The sequence below is a fragment of the Eucalyptus grandis genome, chromosome 9 (assembly GCF_016545825.1).
Source record: "Eucalyptus grandis isolate ANBG69807.140 chromosome 9, ASM1654582v1, whole genome shotgun sequence".
In the NCBI taxonomy this organism is placed as follows: domain Eukaryota; kingdom Viridiplantae; phylum Streptophyta; class Magnoliopsida; order Myrtales; family Myrtaceae; genus Eucalyptus; species Eucalyptus grandis.
Genome location: NC_052620.1, coordinates 13,009,687 through 13,032,156, shown reverse-complemented (window position 1 = coordinate 13,032,156; position 22,470 = coordinate 13,009,687). Strand labels below are relative to the sequence as shown.

Genomic DNA, 22,470 nt, shown 5'->3' with positions numbered 1-22,470 from the left:
AATAATAGAAAATAAAAATAGAGTTCTTTAATATAATCTTATTTTTTAATTATATATCCGACTTTAATTCTATCTTATAATATGAATTATATATTTATATTTATATATTGCATATTTTAGGTTTTTTTTTTTTATTTAAGGTTATTTAATAAGATTTTATTATGGAATGACGAAAGGGGAAAATAAAAAAATTAAAAAAGAAAATAAAAATAAATTTAGCAATAATATCGTGAGAGATTTTTATTATCTTTATTTGTTTACTTTTAGGTTAATTTACATTTATATATTGTTTATACCAAAAATTACATATGAAACGATGTAAATATATCCAATTTTATTAATGTAATTACTAAACAGTGGTTGAGATATAGAAAAATTCTTGAATTTTATTTCATATTCTATCAAATCCAATCTTATCATGGTTCGAAATTCGAACAACCAAATGTAATCTGAAAGCATTATCTCATCTTTTTGCAAATGAGTTTTGAACTTGTTAATTGTGCCACATCAGGTAACAAGTGCTAGAACCGTGATGACATTTTCCTTCTGCGTGTGCGATGGCCACATTTGTAATTTATTGATCACAAGATAATGGAAAAAGAATTTCATCCCACCAAGAAATAGAAAGAAAATACATCCCAATTGAAAATATCAACACAAAGTATACATTAAAATCAAATATTGCATCATTGAGCAAGCCCATGTAATTAAGAAGGGTTAAGTGTAGTAGAAATCTTAAAACATGTCACAAAAATGCAGATGAGTCATAGAATATTCAAAAAATGCAATTGAATTCTAAAATTTTCAAAAGTGTAATTGAATTTTAAAATATCATAAAAACACAATATAATCCTAAAATTTTCAAATAGTATAATCAATGTAAGGACTTGATTTAATCAATTTGACAAGTTTGGGGACTCGATTGCAATTTCATGACAAGTTTTAGGATTTAATTATATTTTTTTGAAAATTTAATCACTCAATTGTATTATAATAATAAGTTATAAGACTTTTTATTTACTTATCTCAATTAAGAATGGAAAAATTGTGGGGCTTGGACAGGGTAGTTGGTAGGAGCAAAGCTGCAACAACTCTACCAACGAGCCGCTGCGCGTGCGCATCCGTCCTCTCTTTAAGTCTCAATCTTTGACTTTTTTAAAGGCAGGAGCGAATCGTTGCCGTTGATCTCACGTAGTGGGGAATCAGCATTAGACAATTGTAGAGGGAATATTTCTAGCCAGGCCGGAGAATATTACTCCATCAGCATGGGCACAACGGTCAACGACTCACCTAGAGCGCCTTTTCGGAGTCCGGCAAGGCGACTGGAGAAATTGTCCAATTTTTTTTTTTTATATTTATTACACGTAATTCAATTTTAAATATTTTAATTTTATCAATTAAGTCTATCCGATTGATTTTAATTGAAAATCGCTAATGTCAATATTGACCATCTTACGTGATATAATAAAATAGGACGATTGGAATTAACGTGGACATATTGTAATGACATTTTCATATATATATTTTATTAATTTTGTTATTTTTATTTTATTTTATTTTTGGTTTTTTGGCTTGTCGCTGGTGAGGGTCACTGGACCCTTGCCCAAGCGACTGTGGTAGTTGCAAGCTGGAGATTTGGCAGCTATGGGTAAGGGCATTGACCCTCGTTGGCGATTGGCGAGGGCTTTATTGCCCCGCCCAGTGGGCAGTGAGGGTTTGGTGTTAGAGAAAAAAGAGAAAAGAGGAAAAAAAAAAAGAATTCAGCAATTTAAATAAATTTTGCCCACACTAGGAGTTAGGCTAACATGTAGGGCAGTTGGCATCTCTATCAATTATTTTTGGCAAAAATCAATCGGATTGATGCAATTGCCAATATATGAAAATATTTGGGATTTGATTGGTAAAATTAAAATGTTTAGGATTGAGTTGATAAAAATGCAAAATGTTTATGATTTTTTTATATAGAAATAGCTATTATGTCATCATGGCTCGCCACCATCAGCAAGGGTCTTATACTTGTTGGTCAAGGGCTAGCCTCAGCAACAACGTTGTCGTCAAGTGAGGACAAGCGAGTTGTCACTTGTTCGGGCAGGCTCGCCCCTGCCGTTGGCCGAGCTAGGGCTAAGGCTCTTTCTTGTTTAGACTTCGATGGGGTTGCCGGACCCACTTTCTCTCTCCCTCGTTCTTTTCTTCTCATTTTATCTAAAATACTTATGGGGTGTGTCCGTATGCAACCAAAGTTGGGATTGCCACACCAAATCCCCCCGTCACTAAATTAATGAATGACAAGATGAACGAGAATCAAACTCCATTAAAGTATTATGAAGAAAATTAACGCGAAAGCTGCGAATCATTAGCCTTAAAATAATATGAAATTGATCCTATTCTCTGGATCGACCGTCGAATAAAGAAAAAGAGCAAATTTTACATTGGTCACAAAGTTCTTATAATAATGTGTCATGATATTTTATAAAAAAAGAAAAATTTCGAATAAAGGCATGAAATATTCCTATATTTTAAAATAAGAATATGTAGTGGTTATGATAGTTTTAAATAAGAACATTGGTTGCCATTCGATAAACAACATTTTAGTAAAAAGGATAATTTTAATTTTAAATTATCTTTTATTTTATTTTCTCTTTTTTCTTTGGTCACTTAAATTTTGCTAGTGCTGGCTCACCCAAGGCGAGAGACGTGGCTAGGTGAGGGCAGCCCTCCCGAGATTGGGCAAGAGTGACCTTTGCGCAGTCCTCTTTGACATCAGCCCTCTCGAGATTGGGTAAGAGTGACCTTTGCAACCCTTCGACATCATTGGTGGTTGGCTACTGCTTCAGATCGGTCACCAACGAAGAAAATAGAGACAAACCAAAAAAATGAAAAAAAAAAAGAAAAAATTCAGAAAAGGATAAATGACGAAAATGTCCCCAATCAACTATAAACTCAACTCTTTTTTCTAAACAACATAGTGACTTTATATCCTTATTTGAAAAAATGATGGCACTTAGCGACCCTATTTGAAATTCCCCTACAAAAATTAATTTCACGTGAAGGCGAAATTTGTTTTTATTTTTTGGTTTTTATTTTTTTATTAATTTTTCCGAAAGCTGTAAAGACAACACATGCTACGGTACGTCATTGAAGACTCACGAGGGAAGCGAAAGCGACCCACCCAAAGCCTCTCTTTTCTTTCTTCTTGTTCGAACTCCGGCAAAAGTCGTACGGCTCGCCAGAACTCCTCTGTTCTCTCTCTCTCTCTCTCTCTCTCTCTCCTCCTCTGTCTCAGTCCCTCTCTCTTCTCCTCCCTCCAGCCACCTCCACTTCCGTCACCTCTCTCTTCTTTCTCTCTCTTGCTTGCCACCCTTCTCTCTTGCCGTCCTTCGTCTCGTCATAGGAATCTCCGCCCCCGGTGGGGACCCATGGACGCGCTCTCCTGCTCTCCCGCCGCGATCACCAACCCCCGCCGCGCCACCCTCGCCGCCCGCCGCCGCGGGCTCTCGTGCCTTGGTCGTCGTCACGCCGAGAACGAGGGACCCGGCGGCAGAGCTTTCCTGGGCTGCCGCGGAATTGGGCAGGGCGGCGTCGTCAAGAACGAGATCAAGAACGCGGGTGGTCAACGGGACCGCGCGGCGATCGACTTCAGCGACCCCGGCTGGAAGCCCAAGTTCCAGCGGGACTTCGAGAGCCGGTTCGACCTCCCCCATTTGAAGGACGTGTTCCCCGATGCTGTCCCCATACCCTCCACCTTCTGCCTCCGGATGAGGTCGGTTTCGGGACTTCTTTGAGTTGCTGCCATTGCATGCGCCGCTTTGGTTTTGTTTGGATTGGTGGGTGATGTTTTGCTGGTTTGCTGCTACAGGTCGCCGACTGAGGAATTTGCAGATGGGTATCCGTCGGATGAGAAGTGGCATGGATACATCAACAATAGCGACAGAGTTCTTCTTAAGGTATTGTAGTGAAGAAAAAGTCTGATTTTGTCTCGACTCCTGGACAAGAATGATGTCTTTTTCTAGTCTTGGTCCTAACTTTAGGAAAATGAAGTGTCCATTTTCGTGGAGGAAATTCTATTTCTTCAAATTTATTGGTAGATAAACCCTTTTTATTTTTTAAAATTTTGGCTTTTAGTGATATTTTTGCATTTTCTTTGGCTTTCGTTGTTTTTCAAATTTTATCGAGTAATGACGATTGGGTAATTGCACCTTTCTCTGCCTTTCTTGATTTTATACTAGTTATCAGTGGCACCTACAAATCTGTGAAGTTGTAAGGCACCATCCTGTAATGCAGCGTGCAAGGACTGCAAACTTGGGGTCACTAGTCTTGGTTTTGCTGTGTAAAGAGGACTACCTTTTCGACATATAATGTAGGGTCTCCAGATTGATTTGGTTGAAGAAGGAATCAGTTATCTAGCAGATAGGAAATTGCTGCTTCTAAAATTATGTTCTGCCAGGATTTCCAACTAAAGCTGCCATTTATGCATCTGTTTGAGGGGCTATGTCAATTTGTTTTTTTTCCCCCACTCGCTTTTTGAGGAAATTGTATGCTTTAACGTCATGAATTGATCAAATACATTGCTAGTTTAGACGCATATGTGTGCTCCTGACGGTAGTATTCTGTGTCAGACGGGCCTTCTAGTATCTGACTTCATCCATGATAGTAACGTCTGCTAGAGTGGTTCACCTGGAAATTGGAAACACGAGAAAGTTAAGTTCAATGGACCTTTTGGGAGATCTCACTGGTTAGTGTAATGATAAGCCTGAAAACTCTGAAAGGAAGTAACTGAATGCTGGTTATATATGAAAATACTCTTCCCCTCAATGAGGAATTCAGCTTTCTGTATTGTAAATCCCAAATGAGAGAATCCTAATTCCTAGTTTACCTTTTAATTTGACAGGTTATACATTATTCATCTCCTACATCTGCTGGCGCACAGTGCATTGACCCTGACTGTTCTTGGGTGGAACAATGGTAGTTGTTTTTCTTAGCATTTATGTGGGCATTATTGAATTGATGAATCATGCATATGCTTGCAACACAGCTTTCTTCTATATAGTAATTCTTTTGGAATATTTGTAGGACATTTCCATGATGCTCCCCAAGCTCGAAATGGAGTATCTTTAAATATTTACTAACTCAGGTGTGGAGTCATAAACAATTTTTAGCGTCTTCATTTTGGTTCTTGCTGGCAGGCAAGGATGTTGCCTTAAAGACACTTTAGAAATTTGTTTCTATGAGATTGTCTTTGAAAGTCACGGTGCAAGATTGGAGTAATAATGGCAACATCTTGTAGAATGATAATCACGTTAATTATGTCTGTGGCTGTTATTATCAAGTTGTGTAAAACCACAGGTAGGTCCAAATGTCTGAATCACTGATGGTTTGACTCCATGACCTCAAAAAGTTCACACATATGGTTGGTAGTGCGAATATTTGCACCCTAGCTAGAGATAACATGCTATAACTGTCATGTATCATGCCCATTAGTGCTCATGCTTAAGGATTGATGGTTCCATAGCTCCATGATATGTGTGTTCAGCATACCATGATGAGCTGATCAAAAAGCATAGATTGGAGAAGAACACTAAAGAAATGCACCACGACAGAAAATCAACTTCCTGGAGGAAATGTGAATGGCTTGGAAAGGAGCAACTACCAATTCTTAAGCATCTTACCCTAGGGAAAATGCATCCATAGAAACGATGAGTAGCTGATGCTTAAAGCTCGACATCTCTGTTTAGCGTTACACTCGTAAAAAGTTAAATAGGAAGGCACTATGTTGTCAGTTCGTAATAGTTGGAATCATGTCCCTTTAATATCTTGGCGGATTGATTGTTTGTCTGTCAAGATGATGTTGAGTTCTTCTGTGTTTTACTTGGTAAATTACCTAGTTCCACGCAGTTCTGAATTGACGGGCTTCCTTATGCATCAATAATTCAAATGTAGGGTTCATCGTGCTGGACCTCGAGAAGAAATATATTTTAGGCCAGAAGAAGTGAAGGCAGCCATTGTTACTTGTGGAGGACTTTGCCCTGGTCTAAATGATGTCATCAGACAGGTTGGACTATGATGCTCAAATGCCACGTATTGTTTCATAAGCACAGATCTATCATCCATTAGTGTATATCCTTTCTAAAAGAATAATTTGTGTGTTGGATGATGTTGGGCAATATCTTTGGCACTATATAATTCTGGGAAAGGATAATAAGAGAAAACTACTGAAGTTCATCTTTTACTTTCAGTGAGATCTTCTCTTTTTGAGATTTACATTTGACATGGGTTGACCTTGATGCTTATGCAGATTGTCATCACTCTAGAAATATACGGAGTGAAGAAGATTGTTGGCATACCTTTTGGTTATCGTGGTTTTGGTGATGAAGGATTGACTGAAATGCCGGTGCGTTCTGCAGCTTTAAATTTCTTCACCCTTAAACATCAATTAGCCCTTAAAACCTGTAATTCTATAACTAAGGAGAAATGTACGGCTTCTCTGATGTTTTTGCAATTTTGAATCAACTGTTTCATTTATGGTGTTGACAATCAGCTGTCGAGGAAAGTTGTTCAGAATGTTCATCTATCTGGTGGAAGCTTGTTAGGAGTTTCACGTGGAGGACCCAGTATTCCTGAAATTGTGGACACTATGGAGGTAACCTTCATTTGGTGGAAAAGATGTTGCAGTAATAGCAGGTCTATCCATTGTGTGGTTAGTAATCTTGCTGTTGAAAGTTCTGGTGTTTATGAATTTGCTTATCGATGCAGAGAAGAGGCATCAACATGCTTTTTGTCTTGGGTGGGAATGGTACCCATGCTGGGGCAAATGCTATCCATAATGAGGTAGTTACTCTTGACCTCCATGCTTGGTAAGATCAACCCAGTTATTTTTTGTAATTAGTAAAGTCAAAATTGTGATCTGACATAAGCATTCTTTGTGTACTACCTAGTGATAATGATGAATAGTTGTCTTTATCTATTAGTTTGTCATATGTTCTGAAGCTAGTTAACTGGGGTGATTTGGGCAAATGTATGCTTGAATGCATCACGCGGATTTGTTTGAGTGTATCTCATCCTCTCCACATTCCTATGAGGTTTCTCGTGTCAGTGTGGCAAATAATGGCATAGTAGCACCAAATGATCTGCAGCCAAGTGTTCTGGTTGTCTTTTTTGTCATGCAGTGCCCTGAGTCTGGCTATTATCACGGTGGAGGATGTCTTTGTGCTGTAGGATGTCCTTAGACAATCAATTTTAAAAAAGTTGGCGAACTAATTGTTAGTTTGGGATACTTTTCAATTGTTAAAATCTGCTTTCCTTTCTTGGTTTACCTCTCCCTCTCGTGACCTTATGCCTAGTTATGGCCCATAATGCTGATAGAATGCTTCTGTTAGATGGACACAGCACTTTCTTAGATGAGTAATAATTTGAGGGAATAATATATCACGTGTTGATTGGGCATGTTATAAGTAGTAAACATGCCAGAAGTTAATTATTTTTTAGTGTAACTTGAGAGATTAGAAAATCAAATTGCTAATCTACTTTATAGGTTTTATACCTTTTGAGCATACTGATTTGAGATGCATTATTAAACAGGGTACAGCATTAATCTTTGAATGGTTTATCTCATTTCTAGTATTAAATGAAAATGTTCACTTTTGACAAAATGTTTGCCATGTTAAGGATCCACCCTGCCAGGCATGGTAATGAAGGTTTTGACAAAGTCATTTTGTTATTGTCATAGATGGACCAACATAAATATCGAACTTTATTGGCATAGATCATGTGAGACACATGAATGCAAAGAACTCCTAAATTGGTCCTCCTTTTCGATGATTGCATTCTTTTCCTCTCAAATTCTGCTTCTAATTGGTTGAATGTGCATTTATTATGAAAAAAAGGAAATTTATTCCTCAAACTAAATTAGCTTGGAATAGCTTGGATGTGCCTTTTCTTAGAGGAAGAAATAGAATTATGCTTTGTGATCAAATGCACTCCAAGTCATGTGACTGTCCTTGCTTTTTTCAACTTTAGTCTCGGAAAATGGATCTTCCTGGTTCTTACTTTTTGCTCACATTGTTGGTTTTAGTGCCGCAAAAGACGTTTGAGGGTGGCTGTTGTGGGTGTCCCAAAAACTATTGACAATGATATATTGCTGATGGATAAAACATTCGGTTTTGATACTGCTGTTGAAGAAGCACAGCGTGCTATAAATTCTGCATACATTGAGGTATGTGTTGGTTTTGGCCGCTAACATTTTTTATTAATGTGAACTGTGTTTCTGAAGTCACATATATTGACTCTCTCTCTCAAGAAGAAAGTAGAAAGAATGAAAGGCACATGGACAGTTTATAGACTCATTTCTAACTATGTATACAAATTAAGTGGGATACTTAATTCGCATCCTAGTGGTTATCATTTGCAGATTCTGTATATTCTTTCAATAATAATTCTCGTGATGCCCTCCCCCTTTTAGGCCGTTTCTATGAAGATAGGCAAGGTTATATATTTCTCTGAAGTTAGTCAAGGTTGTTTTGAAAGACATAAAGGTGCAGTCTTTCTGTAAGTTATCCATCGCTAGGGCAATTGTTATCTTGCAGTCAGTTTGTACTGAATGTGATCATTTCAACTATTGCTTACAGAATATATGCTCTTCTGGGCAATAAATATTGGTAAGTTGAAGGTTTTCATTTGAAATATTTCTTGTCCTTGGTTTTCATGTCAACAACTATTTTAGATGGTGTGGAAGTACTGATATGTCATTGATTGGCTAGTGCTTCATTCTTCTCCTCCATTTATCAGGCGCACAGTGCATACCATGGGATTGGCATTGTGAAGTTGATGGGGCGTAGCAGTGGTTATATAGCCATGCATGCATCTCTTGCCAGTGGACAAATTGACATATGTTTGATTCCAGAGGTATGCACGTGGAGGTTTCTTACTTTCTTATTTCTAATTATTTAGTCACCTAACTAATCCTTTCATTAGGTACCATTTCACTTGCATGGACCTCATGGTGTTTTAAGGCATCTTAAATATTTGATTGAGACAAAGGGATCAGCTGTTGTCTGTGTAGCAGAGGGAGCTGGCCAGGTAGGCTCATTAATATAATCAAAGTGGTAGATCATTGTTTAATGGTGTTATGCAGGTTAATTGATCTAGATGTGACCGTCTGAGTGGCATTATAGAGCTGGTATGCCCACTACAGGATCATATATTTTCTTTTCAGAGCTAGCCATGTCAATGCATTCACTGCCACTTTGCCTTTTCATTTAAAAACTTACTTTTATTACCAGTTTCTCAGATACATTTAGTGGGAGAGTGTGCAAAGTTTACAATGTGTGTAGTCAATTAACTAGAAGGCTGTAAGCATGGATATAATTTGATAAATCACATAGTCACGAGATGATGTAAATCTAAAATGTCAAAGAACACTTCTTGTACCTTTCTTTTTATATTTTCTGTTGGTTATGTTTTTGGATGGATTATTGTATGAATTCTTTGACTGTGAATCAAGGACTTAAGCAATTGATGACTTTTTTTTTCCCATTTGCAGAATTTTCTTGAGAAAACTAATGCTAAGGATGCATCTGGAAATATTGTACTGAGTGATATCGGTGTGCATATTCAACAGGAGGTTGGTGTTTGCACTTTCCTTTGGCAGATTGATCCTTGTGAATACTATTGGCTGAAAAGAGACTCATGCCATTTGTGGATATCGTGTTATGCTTGCTAATCTTATTAAATAACATAAGCAAAGTGAAAAAAGAAGGTAAGTTAATCCTCCTTTTGTGAAGAGTATATCTGGCAATCATAACTTGTTCATGAATATATAGTTTATCTGATGTCAAAAGACTTATTTTGTCAAAGAATTGGATTACTTGTTCAAAGATAAGAGCATTAAAGCGTTAATCAACATATTTTGGATTGAATGTCTCCCACAGAAAGCATTCATTTGACACAATAGCAGGAGTTGTGCCCATGCATTGGGTAAAGCAATATGTCTTCTTTCTTTTCGAAGTGTCTTTTTGCAACACTAAGCGATGGATCCCCACTTCATAACTATTATGTCTAAGCATTTTGAAATCAAGAAGGGGGTGGACTGGTTGTGTTGGGACTTTATGTTAATCTTTAAAACTTTTCATCCATGTGTCTTGGTTCAAGCAATAATAATGCAGGGAGTTAACAAGTTATCGGGAGAGAAGTTGGATCAATCATCATTGTTTATAATAATCTGTCCAAATGTGCCTATGTTTCCTCGTCTGGCTGTAGCAGCCCAATTAGGTCAAAATGCGCTAGCTAAACAAGTATACGGATATTGCTTCTACATGTGTAGCTTTTTCATTCTTCTAATGCCCCCGTAGTGAAACTTCAACCTGCTATTGATGCCTGACAGCAGTTTGCAAATTGCATTTGTTGATGACACAGAGCAGAATTTACAACTTCTGCCGATACCTCTTTTGTTGATACCTCGCGGTGGACTTTTCTCTCTTGCTCTCTCTCCCGGTGTTTACAAATGATAAACAAATATTTAGTGTTTGCATCTTAATAGCTCTCCTGGACTAACAATCTCTTATGAACAGACCCCTGTCTTTGAATGAATGGAGAAGATGATTTCCTTTGTATGGCCTGAATGAAATGATATTCTGATTTTGATGGGGCATTTTGGATTATCAACCACTTCAATATTTTCCTTTGATTTCTTGCAGACAAAGAAGTACTTTAGGGAAATTGGTGTACCAGTTGATGTGAAGTATATTGATCCCACATACATGATCCGCGCATGCCGTGCAAATGCATCAGATGGGATTCTGTGTACTGTTCTAGGACAAAATGCTGTAAGTCAACGCCTCTTCTATTATTTTCTGAGTTTGAGTGTTCATGATGAAGTCCACTCCAAAAGGACTTGAAATATTTTCATATTCTAACTTTAGGGTTTCCATTTCTTCGCTTTGTTCTTAGTTTGTTCAACTTGCCTCCCAGTTTTAGTTGATAACCTTGTGTAACTCAGCTAAATGTACGGTGGAGTAGACTTTGAAGGAGTATAATGGACACTTTCTTGTGACAGTTCAGATGAAACTTAAAAAATTACTGCACTAACCAGTATTGTTTTCGCATTATCCTCAATGCCTTCACCAAAACTAAGTCACCAGATTTAGGATTTGCTTTTTTTCAGTGTTCTTGGTTTTTAGTGTCGGGTATCTGGACCTCTTGGAGAGTCCAAATGTCATGACTCTTCCTCAGTTCCATCCCTTTCCACTGCACCGAGTATTATTAGGACAGAAGGCCCTTGAGGTCAGGTTAACTTCAAGGGACTTGTTTTTGCTAAGATTTGGAATCCAGTACCACACTAGGAGGAGCATTTTGCTATTTGAGACTCATGTTTGTTTTTGCTTTCCGCCAAAATATGAAAATATTATCTAAATTTAAAAAAAATGAAAAATTATGTCATTTTATGTGTCAACATCTATACTTTTGTGAAAATTTTGGGTGTTTCCGGCTAAAGAAAGTCAATGTGTGTCTGCCGCAAGATTTAGATTAAGCAAAAAGTAAACATAAGAAGGCAATCCAGACATGCCCGCGAACGAGCAACTCCTTAGGTTTGCTTTATTAACATGCTGGTTTTGGCAGGTCCATGGGGCATTTGCTGGATACAGTGGAATTACAGTAGGCATCTGCAACACTCACTATGTCTACTTCCCCATTCCAGAAGTCATTCAGTATCCTAGGTCTGTGGATCCAAACAGCAGAATGTGGCATCGTTGCTTGACCTCGACGGGTCAACCCGACTTCATTTAAAGAGACTTCCGCTGATGGTGATCAGCAGGTATAATTTTTCTGCATGAGAAGAACCGAGAGTTGATTAATTGAGATTCTCTTGGCTTGCTCATTTTGTTCAGAAGAAATAAAAGATAAAAAGGATGGCCATTCATCAATTTCTTTAACTTTATAGAGGAGGACAGGTTAGTACACCAAATTGAGAATAATACTGCAGATCAACAATTTTCTGATGATCTGGACACGAATTTCATTCAGAAGACTTGTGCTGTTCGAGTACAATACTAGATCATATGTACTATATGTTTAATTGATTTCAAGACAGACTTGATTTATGGAATGTGGGGGAGAAAAAAAGAATCTCTTCTATTTACATTGTATTCATGAGGAGACATGGCTTAAATGCACATAGCCTGAGACAAAAGAGCCTAAAGATATGTTCATGGAAAACAGGTTTTAGTATATAACACGTGGATGGCTTGTGTGCACTTCATGTGGATGGCTTATCTTCCTGTTTAAATTTTCAATTATATGTGATAGGTTTCCTGCACTGCATTTAAGAGAAATTAGGGTTAGTTTGCTCCAATGATACTGATTGACAGCGCAAATTATCATTGGCAAACATGTTCATGGAAAGGAAAAAATAATAAAATAATTAAAAAATTAGAAGAAAATAGTTTGGAATAGAAATTTAGAGGATGATATTAAATGCAATTATATTATGAAAATATAAATTTTAGATAGTTGTCAAATGTCTTAAAATATTTAGAAATTATTTTTGAAAGTAAAATAAAAAAGAATTATTTTGATCATAAATTGTTCTCGGGAGCAGAATGGTTACTAAATACGCCCTTAGACAACTCACTATAATCTACTTAGCCATTTCATCGCGTTTCGCGGAGGTTGACCTTCATATTTTAGACTTGGCCAAATTCGAAGGGAATACTCTAATAAAATGTAAGTGAGGCTTATTCATCTCATACTCAATCTCATCTATAATTTGAACATAGGACGGCTGATAATTCGTCGCAATCCCATATTCCCGCGCTTAGGGCGACTTTATCTCTAGAAGGTTAATATGTTTAAACTTTAGGAGAAAGAAAAAACCAGAAACAACATAGATGTAAACGCTTGTTTTCCCTTTGCAAAATATAATACTTTGAAACATAGCTACAATATATTTGAAAGAGACTTCAGCCAGCGGTACGTAAGTCATGACAAGCCGACTTCCTTGCTTATAGGAGAGCATAACATTTCTCCGTACCTAATTTCTTCTTTCACGATCAGATTGTCCAATCCGGTAGATACATATGTCAAGAGTCGACAAAAAAGGCATGCTTTCTTTTCATTTCAACGTTCTAATTTATCTGGATATTTGCTTATTATTCTTGGAAATGAAGGAAAGTGTACTCTACATTATTAGACGCATCATATAAAGGAACTACACAACTTTTGAACATGAGATCAAATGAGGCCATCCCAAAGGGATAATCACACAAATGGTCATTGAATTTTGATTTAATGTGCAATGTGAGTTTTGTTCAATGTAATTCATGAACTTCAACATAATATATAATATAATTTCTAAAATTTTAATGTTCAATGTGATTCTTAGACTTTGGATAATGTTGTCTCTTGTGGATTTAATGAAAAGACAATATTAAACATTTTTATATAGTTAATGGATTAAGTTGAATATGTATAAAAAACTTATGGATCATATTGAACAAATTAAAAGTCGATGATTATATCACATATTGAATTACAAATAAAAAATTCAGGAGTACTTGTATATTTTAATCAAAGTTCAAAAACATTGGTGTCATTTTTCCCATCCCTAAATGGACAGTAGTGACCAATGCATGAAGGGATGGGTTTCTTTTCCAAAGGACACGAGGCTTTTTTGTGGGTGGACCGCATCATCCGGTTCTTGGCTCGTTTCGCAACCCTAGCCGCTCCCTCCTCACTCCACAGCCTCGCCCCGCACACGCACCCGCCAAGCATAAATACTCGGGTCGCAGCACTCTTCTCTCCCACCCCGGTCCCCGAAGATGAAGATGGCGCTGCTGTCGTCCTCCCCCTCCTCCTCCTCCTCTTTCGCTCGGCCCGCCGCAGGCCTTCCTCCGCCCCGCATTTCCTCCAGGCCCCCGCTCCCTCTCAAGAACCGGTCCCTGGCCTTCTTCCCTCGTAAAAATGGTGGGTTCTTGTTTTCCCGGTGCTGCTTCTCTTTTCTTGGTGTTGGGTCTTTCCCGGCTCCGTTTCTTGGTCCCTTCTTGGTGGGTTTTGCCGGGTTGGTCTTTCTTGGGTTTCGCCCCGCGCCGCTTAGCTGCGGTCTCCGTGATGTCTTCTTGGAATGTGTTGGGTTTTAGTGGGAGTGAGCGGCGGTGCTGAACTCGTGTCGCGGAGACTGTTGTGGGGGAGAAAGAGGAAAGGGACAGTGGTCAGAAGCTCCGGAAAACGATTTCTTTCGAGGGTACCATGTTGTTCGTTTGATTTGATTGTGATGTTAGTTATTCCTTTGATGGCTTCCGTATGGAGAGATGTAATAACGAAACCTGTGCTGATGTTGGCCTCTTTTGGTTTAGTCTATGTTATTATGCTTGAAAAGGTACATCGTTTGTTTATTGAGGATTGCGTCCTTTTGAAGTTTCTAAGCAATTAGAAGAAAATTATTGGAAGCACTACCAGTTTTAGATCCCATCACAATAGTTTAAAAGACAAAGTGTACGCCTAGTGGACTCATGGCTGATTGACCCTGATTTTCCCCTTTTCCTCTGCAGGATTTGAACGTTGCAGAAAGGTAGTTAGGAGAGCAACTACATCAGAGGACACCTCGAGTCGATATCCTGGTGAAGATCGCGATGGTGTGACAATTGTTGAAGAGGTTCCGGTTGAAACGAATACCTACGCTGAAAAGTTCCCATCGGAAGTTCCCAAAGAAGAGTCACCCGCGGATGTACAAGAACAGTCTTTTGACTTTTTGGAGAAGATCAATTCAAAGGTCTGTCTCATATATCACTTCTAACTTGTCTCTGTTTGATTCTTCGTACGACATTCATCTTTGTCAAAGGGTCTCTGTGGCATAATCAGCATCTTCTCCTTCTATACACTGATGTTGATAGATGTCTGTGTTCAATGTGTTCTGTCAATAAAGTAAGCTATAAAGCTCATTGGACTGTCAATTTGCATGCGGGCTATCTAAATCTCTAATAGCTCTTGATGATATTTTATAGGGGGATGACGTGCTTCCAATGTGATGTTGCATCTTTGATGAGTTGTTTGGCTTTCTTGGTCTATAGTTGCATATGTAGTCTTTTTTTGTTTTGTAATAGAATTTTCTTCTTAAGTAGTGGTCAACGCCTCCTAGACAAATTGGTTGCTGTGATGATAATAAACTCTAGGTGAAAGCTTGTCTTGATGAGACATTGACATTTAGTCAATCTGAGCGGTTACCTGAGCAACTCAATTTGCTGCTTCTTTCAACACTCTGATTATTCAATTGGCTTTTCTCATTTTGTTTAGCAGTTCATATATATTACGGTGTTGTTGTTCATTAAAGAGTTTTCCAAGTGCTGAAATGCTCGTAGACAAATTGGTTGCTGTGATGATACTAAACTCTAGGCGAAAGCTTCTGTCTTGATGAGACGTTGACATTTATGTCAATCTGAGCGGTTACCTGAGCAACTCAATTTGGTATTTCTTTCAACACTAACACATTCTTTTGAGTTTTGAGAACTTCATACCTTTTCATTAACACTGACTTCTCTCACCTTTCAGTGGTGATCTTGTGAACTCCACTTTCCAATTCCAGTTTTATGTCCTTTTATTTTTCTGCATTATATGAGTTCTTCATACAATCTTTTGACTGTTTTCAATTGTATTTGTGCTATATTCTGGTGGTGGTTGAATCAAACAAAGAATCATCTGTTCCTTTTGTCTCTGCATTTATTGCTCTTATAAGTCCTCCTTACCATATGCTTTCCCTGCCAAAAGCAAGGGACAATGCTCTAATTTTCATTAGTATGATTTGATCAGAAACTTCATATTCCTAAAATAATGACATGCATCTCAACCATAGGTTTATTTCTTGATGATGTGTAAGGATTTTAGCACCACAATTATTATTGATTTACTCCTGAATTGAGACAGTGAAATATTGATTCAGGTATCTTTTTTCCAGTCAAATCATTTTAGCATTTGTATTCATGTTGATTCTTGGCCTCATGATATTAATTTTTAAGCTTATTTCGTGACGTGCCCTTTTTTAACTTCTTATCTCATTTGTAAACTTATGATGCTATGTCCAATCTTCACATAAGTTATAAATTTCCTTTTTCTAAAAAAAAAAAAAATTTGACTATACATTTGGCAGTTGACATAAGTTTTTGGTGATTGTGATTTCGCCTATAGCTTTATTTTAACAGGGTTAATGCATTTTATATCCATATCAGCCTATATATAAGTGAAACTAAATTATGTTTTTTTTTAAGTGAGGTGTCACGCATTAATCGCTTGGTTATGACTGAGCTAAAATGTAGTGATTTACAGCAAAGTAAGTCTTGATAAGGATTATTCATCGAAGAAGTCTTGTTTCAACATGTGTGTTTTTATCTTAACTTGCATTGAAAAGCTTTAGATGAAATTTAGGTTGATAATCTTGATTTGACCCAACTCTTTTTATCATTCCTTGCAGTTTCCTCTTGATTTATTTGTCTTAGATCTCCCAAAAAAAAAAAAAAAAAAAAAGAAATTTGTCCAATGATGGAACCTCATTTATTGGGTGCAATTTAGGTGACAAGAGATTATTATAATTGTTATTGTTAATATTGTCTTTCTATGTTTTGGTTTTTTAGGGTTGAGGAGCTGTTGGGTGTTGTGGAAAGGTTGTGAATATGCATTTGACTTTCCTTCAGCTATTGCTTATGTCTGTTTGTTGAGGTGCTTCTGTGTGATGGTTTATTGCTTTATATTCCTTTGAATTGGAAAGGCTTTGTTTGTACTTGAAGCGAAAATTCTGAATAGCTTTTTCATCATTTCAGGTTGACCCAGAGGATACGCTCCCTATTCTCTTATATGCTAGTGGTGCAGTGGTTGCCTTGTGGTTATTGTCCGCTGTTGTTGGGGCCATTGATTCGATTCCATTGGTACGTACTTAATTGCAGATTGACATTTATTCTTTTACACCCCTACATTTGGTGTCCCATTTAAGTGTTTTGATTTTCGTCCATTTTCTTGAAACCAGTTCCCTAAGCTGTTGGAAGTGGTGGGTCTTGGCTACACCTTCTGGTTTACTTCTCGCTATTTGCTTTTCAAGGTAATTGTTATGTGATACATGCATTTGCAACGCGCATATATTCTTTTTTAAATTTGTAGTCGTGCTAAATTTGTAAATATTGCAGGAAAGTAGGGAAGAATTGGCTATCAAAATAGAGGAGCTTAAGAAGCAGGTTCTTGGTTCAAACGACGATTAACATAGCACAACCATAGAGCATCTATTCTTCATGACTTTGCTTTATTTAGGCAGATGTATAGTTGGGTTTTAGCCCAGTGGAGTTGACACACAGAGTTATGTATATCGGTTTTGTTTGGGTTCAAAGTAAATATATATACATGTTTTGCCAGTTGGGATTCACATAGAAGACTTTCCTGTTGCTATCTGTGAGCAGCTATGCCCAATTCAAGAACTCTACTTCTGTTGAGTCTCAAGGTTGGGTCCAGGTTTATTATGTAGCTTCTCTCTTCCTTCGACCGGTAGTGTCATTCACGAGTGTTCATGACAATGGTGATTCCCATGATCTGGGCAGGCTTCTAGAGTAGCCTGGACGGTTCGCTGTTGAGCGTTTTAAGCCCTTGATCTGCTTGAGTGCACTTTGGAAATTGAAGTCTTGATTGCACAAGGGAGGAGGAAGAAGAAGCCTTGCTTCAGAAAGTTCTCTGGCAGAGAATGGTGTTTCCCTAGTCCTTCATTTTTCTTCTTTACCTTGATGGCATATTAAATGGTTCATTTCTCTTCTTTAACATGATAATGTTTAGATTTTCCGCCTGACTGGGGTTGAATATGAAGGGACAATAGAACTCCCAACTTTTTCTTTGGGGTTTAGTGATTGGGTCACAAATTTGAAACCCAAACAAGACACTTTCACTAAGTGGGTTGCGCGCTACCGACACGATATATATGAGAGATATGAGCTCTCATTTATAAGCATCTAAAAAAGTGTTTAGATGTGTATTTAGATGTGTATAAGCGTATCTAAACGAATCCAAAAGTTTATGGCGGACATGAATTACATGTCAATTTGTATAACTAGACTTGTCTTGTCAACAAATTAAAATGGTCGACGGGCACATGACACGTTTATGATCCGCATATAAACAAGATGGGTTAACTTGTTTATAACTTGAACTCGTTTGAGCTTGACCTGACTTTGCACACCCAGGTGACATGATCTTTTACCCCTTGTGATTAGGCACGAGAGCTCCAAGCTCTCGGGATTGGACATTTCGTTAGGGCATTGGGGATTTTCTTATATAAAAATTCTAAATTAAAATCACTGCTCTCAATCTGGGATCATTTTTGCTATAATTAACATGTCAAAGATTAAACTTAACTGGATTTTTTATTAGGCATGTTTCCAAAAATAGAAAATTTCTCAGCGTCTAAGCCGCCGGATGTCAGAGAAATATAAACGTAAAATTTTCATCATGCCCCTAAGCTCTACATTATTACGTTATAGAAGAGAAACAAAGGAAAAAAAGTAGGAGTGCTCCCGAAAGATGCGACAATTACTAATGTCCAAGAAAGAACCCCTCCCATGTTTTGTTCCCACTTCTTTTTCGGTTTTGATTACAACTTTTGAAAGCGTTTCCTTTCGATGCACTAAACCCGAGTTAACTATTCAACTCCTACATAATTTTTCACTTTTTGATTTTTTTTTTCTTTTGGGTCGACCGCTTAGGTTCTTAGATGTCTATTATCATCACTACTTTTTTTTTCCCCCTTTTAATCCGGGATTTTACTATTCGGCTAATCTTTACGGATCCCAAACATACGAATTAAGGAGGGCTCCATCACAGGATGGATGGTAGGCTTGGTACCGAAGGTTACTCTAAATAAAAGACTCGATTGTCCCGACATGAAATCCGTCGCATTCGAATTAGCCCTCGATCACCGAATACACATCCGATTCACACGTCGAGGACCACTTTTCTTAGGTGAATTAACTCGGTGGGAAACGCTACAAAAGCAAAATGGAATAATTCGTTGGAAAGCAACCGGTGTTGACTCTTTGGCACATTGGTTTCGGTGCTTGGAATTTGCTATAATTGTGGAACTTGGACTCTTCTTTCGATCAAGAGGCGAAAAAGTCCAATTAGGTCGCGGCCGTTCTTTCTCTTTTGGCCGAGATTGCCGTTCTTTAATCAAAGCTGAGAAGACCGTCGTTAGGCATGTTTTTTTAACCTCTTGACCCTGGCCCGACCACGTGATTTTATGTGATTTGAGACTCATCCAGACTATCCCAATTCAAATCACCCAATTCCTGATCAGTCGATGTCAATGGCCACCTAGATGAAGGAGAAATCGGGCCTCTATGGAGCTTCGTAGAGCCAGATTAGGTTTGACACTTGCCTCCCCGATGGGTCCCGCGACAAATTGCAGATCATGTAAGGTCGAGCTCATCCCGGTCCACTTCACATTGGCTCCATGGCGGTACCCGCATAATTAATGGGTTGGATGATATCGGTCCACACGGTCTATACATAGCTCAATAATTTCGAACGTGTGGAGGCGCTTGATGGAAAACAAAAATCGACAAAGATGATTGTGTTTGATTTGGGTTTATTAGAAAGATTCGTCGAAACAAAGAATATTTAACTTCTTAATTAGCCATAAAAAATTGAGGTGACTTTGATGTTGGTCCTCGGCTACGAATGTAAGGTGTTCAAATTGAAAAAGGAAGTGATGTTTTGGAATTTAAAAGTCAAAACGAAAATTAAATGTCAAACGAAAATTCCTTGGTCAAGACAAGATATTTATTTATGAGATGTGTAGCTTGTGGCCTTTGGAGAGAAGCCAATATAATTTAAAAGCTCCTTTTTTATGACCCCTTGACCATTTTCCTCTTCCACGACACTCAATGGCCAATTTGACCGCTTTTATCTATATCATTTGGATGATTTTCTGGCTATGCCTGAGAAAAAAAAATCTTTTCACCATAAGTGGAAAATTAATACTTAAATTTAGTGAAGTAACTTTTTCCTTTGAAAATCACAAATAATTTTCAAAATATAACTTGTGACGTCCATCCATGCAAAGCCGCTCTACGGAGTGGACCAATGATCGAAATTTGTTGGAGAATCAGCATTGATCGTGGGCAATGCAAAATAATTATGATTTAAGTCAACATTTCGTGGCGGGTTTAAGATTCTTATAATAACGTTTGAAAAGAGTCATTAACGCGGATGTTGCCGTGCGCTTTTGTCCTTGTAGAAAACATCATTATTACTCATAATAAAATGTAAAAAAAGAAGATTCAGACAAGTCAAAGAAGGCTCGCGACACGTTGCCTGTTTCGAAGCTCCAAGGAAGCAAAAGTCAAGTGCGGACTGCCGGGGCGTGTGGAAACGGCAGCTACGCGGAGATTGGAGATCGACAGGGCAACCGATTTTGTCCACAGGACTCTAAATTAGTAATCAAATCGTCATGACCGACCCCCAAAATTGCGGCGAAATTAAATTTGAGAAGAATTATAGAACATATAGATTTACATAAAATATTCTTGCGGAAAAATTAAGGGGGAGAGGAAAAGCAAAATCCTCAATAGAAATTCAAATATTACAAAAGGTAACTCAAGAAAACTTGAGAAAAACAATATTCATACTACTCCAATATTGGCGGCCCAAGCCCTTAGCTATCAATACTAAAACCTCTGTATATTTTTCTCTCGTCGGGTTGACACAAATTTTAGTTCATGTGTCAAAACTCAATTCGGGTTAAATAACTAAACAAAGAATTCAAGACATACTCTCAAATCTTCACCTTGATTTGGATTCTTCAAATAGACATAAGTAACAAAGAATCTTCTCCTCTCACTAAAGTTAAACTCAGTTACTAAAAACATTAATCAAATCCGAGCAATGCTTAAGTTGGCAATAGGCAAGAGCTTTGTCAATATATCGGTTGGATTATTTTTGTACCAATCTTCAAAATCTTGATATATACATCGGTAAGAATGTCTAGAATAAAATGATACGGCACATCAATATGCTTTATCCTCTCATGGTACATTTGATCTTTAATAAGATGTATATACACAACAATCATACCATAATCCACAAAAATAAGCCTCTTGATCACGTGTCCTCTTTAACTGCCTCTATAATAGTAATATACTCCACCTCTATAGTTGAAAAGGTAACCGATCCTAACTTTCCAACTGACTGCACAACCTCTAATAGTAAAATATACTTAGTCAAAGACCTCATTATTAAGATCACTAGCATAATCAGAATCAACATATCATGTAAGAGTGTCACCAATTTTCCCAAATTTTAAACAAAAAATTAGAAGTACCCATCAAATATTTCAAAATTCACTTCGCAACTTGCCAATAAACATTGCATGGGCATGATAAAATATCTATTTATCATGCCAATAGCATGTGAAATGTCGGATTAAGTGCAAACCATAGCATACATAAGGCTATCAATTACATTAGAGTATAGAATATATGACATATATTCTATTTCCTCATTTGTATGTGGACACAAACTAGTTGATAATCTAAAATAAGCAATAAGAGGAGTACTTATTGGTTTGGTATCTTTCATACCAAAACGATCTAATACATTTTCAATGTAGCTATGTTAAGCTGTAAAACTACAACCATTAGGCGGCTCAATTTTTATGACCCGATTTGAAAAATACAACAAAATTAAAATTGAGAAGAATAAAAGAATATGTAGATTTGTATGGAAAATCCTTACGAGAAAAACCATGTGGAGAAAAGAAGCAAAATTCATTATGAAAATTCAAGGATTACAAAAAGTGACTCAAGAAAACCTTCTGTCTTTCTACCTTTTTTTTTTTCAATCTATTGATTTGAGAAAAACAATATTTATATTGTTCCATTATTGGGGTACAGACCCTTTGCCATCAATATTAAAACTCTATATTTTTCTCAAATTGAGTCGTCAAAAATTTCAAACCTATGAAAGCTCAATTCGGTTTCAAATACCCGAAACAGAATTCAAGACAAATCAACGCACATGCAGCAGAAATATCTCATCTCGTGCTTTGCTTTTCTCAATTGAGTTGTGCAATTGCTACCTTCATTGCAAACTAATCCACAAAACCCGATTTACCAAGCCACATGTCAAGCCGCAAGTGAGCGCTGTTTTACTATTAAAAGGCGATCCTACGCATGCTTCGCTTGACAAACTAAATACACAAACTGGGTCTCAACAAGTCCCGCATTTCCCTTTCAAAGCGTCAAGCTAGAAGAAATCGTGTTACCATTGTGTCGCTGGAGCGCACGACCTTTTCCCGGTCGATGTCCGGTCAAACCTAATGGCCCGAAGCGCTCGTTTCTAAAGCAACACCATTATAAGTAACCCCAAGAAATGGTCGTTCCATGTTTAGCTTTTGATATAACTCATCTAAATTGAATCTTACAGAAGATAAAAATCCCAAAATTGAGCAGAGGAAAATCAACC

At 37.5% G+C, this 22,470-nt stretch overlaps 2 protein-coding genes and 2 non-coding genes across 5 annotated transcripts; all 4 read left to right on the top strand.

Annotated features, from left to right (window-relative positions):
* The first annotated feature begins 3,244 nt into the window (after positions 1–3,244).
* Positions 3,245–12,245, top strand: LOC104418330 (ATP-dependent 6-phosphofructokinase 5, chloroplastic). Its single transcript, XM_010029649.3, has 13 exons — positions 3,245–3,760; positions 3,857–3,944; positions 4,889–4,962; positions 5,938–6,049; positions 6,293–6,388; positions 6,536–6,637; positions 6,751–6,825; positions 8,069–8,209; positions 8,782–8,898; positions 8,968–9,072; positions 9,536–9,616; positions 10,689–10,817; positions 11,611–12,245. The coding sequence occupies exons 1-13, from the start codon at positions 3,417–3,419 to the stop codon at positions 11,776–11,778; spliced, it is 1,632 nt and encodes a 543-aa protein (XP_010027951.2). The 5' UTR covers positions 3,245–3,416; the 3' UTR covers positions 11,779–12,245.
* Positions 12,246–13,674: 1,429 nt separating this feature from the next.
* LOC104418329 (protein CURVATURE THYLAKOID 1D, chloroplastic) lies at positions 13,675–17,775 on the top strand. 2 transcript variants are annotated; one of them, XR_001981553.2, is made up of 6 exons: positions 13,675–13,953; positions 14,538–14,758; positions 16,797–16,901; positions 17,000–17,071; positions 17,157–17,464; positions 17,562–17,775. XR_001981553.2 is itself a non-coding variant. In XM_010029648.3 (5 exons), exons 1-5 carry the CDS (start codon positions 13,809–13,811, stop codon positions 17,226–17,228), a joined length of 615 nt encoding a protein of 204 aa, XP_010027950.2. In that variant the 5' UTR covers positions 13,675–13,808; the 3' UTR covers positions 17,229–17,775. The 2 variants fall into 2 exon arrangements, 1 of the variants encoding a protein (XP_010027950.2); XM_010029648.3 differs by having other exon boundaries at positions 17,157–17,775.
* Positions 15,134–15,218, top strand: LOC120288659. Its single transcript, XR_005546761.1, has one exon. It is a non-coding gene; the product is annotated as a small nucleolar RNA snoR128 (small nucleolar RNA).
* On the top strand, positions 15,354–15,441 carry LOC120288604. Its single transcript, XR_005546709.1, has one exon. It is a non-coding gene; the product is annotated as a small nucleolar RNA snoR128 (small nucleolar RNA).
* Positions 17,776–22,470: the final 4,695 nt, after the last annotated feature.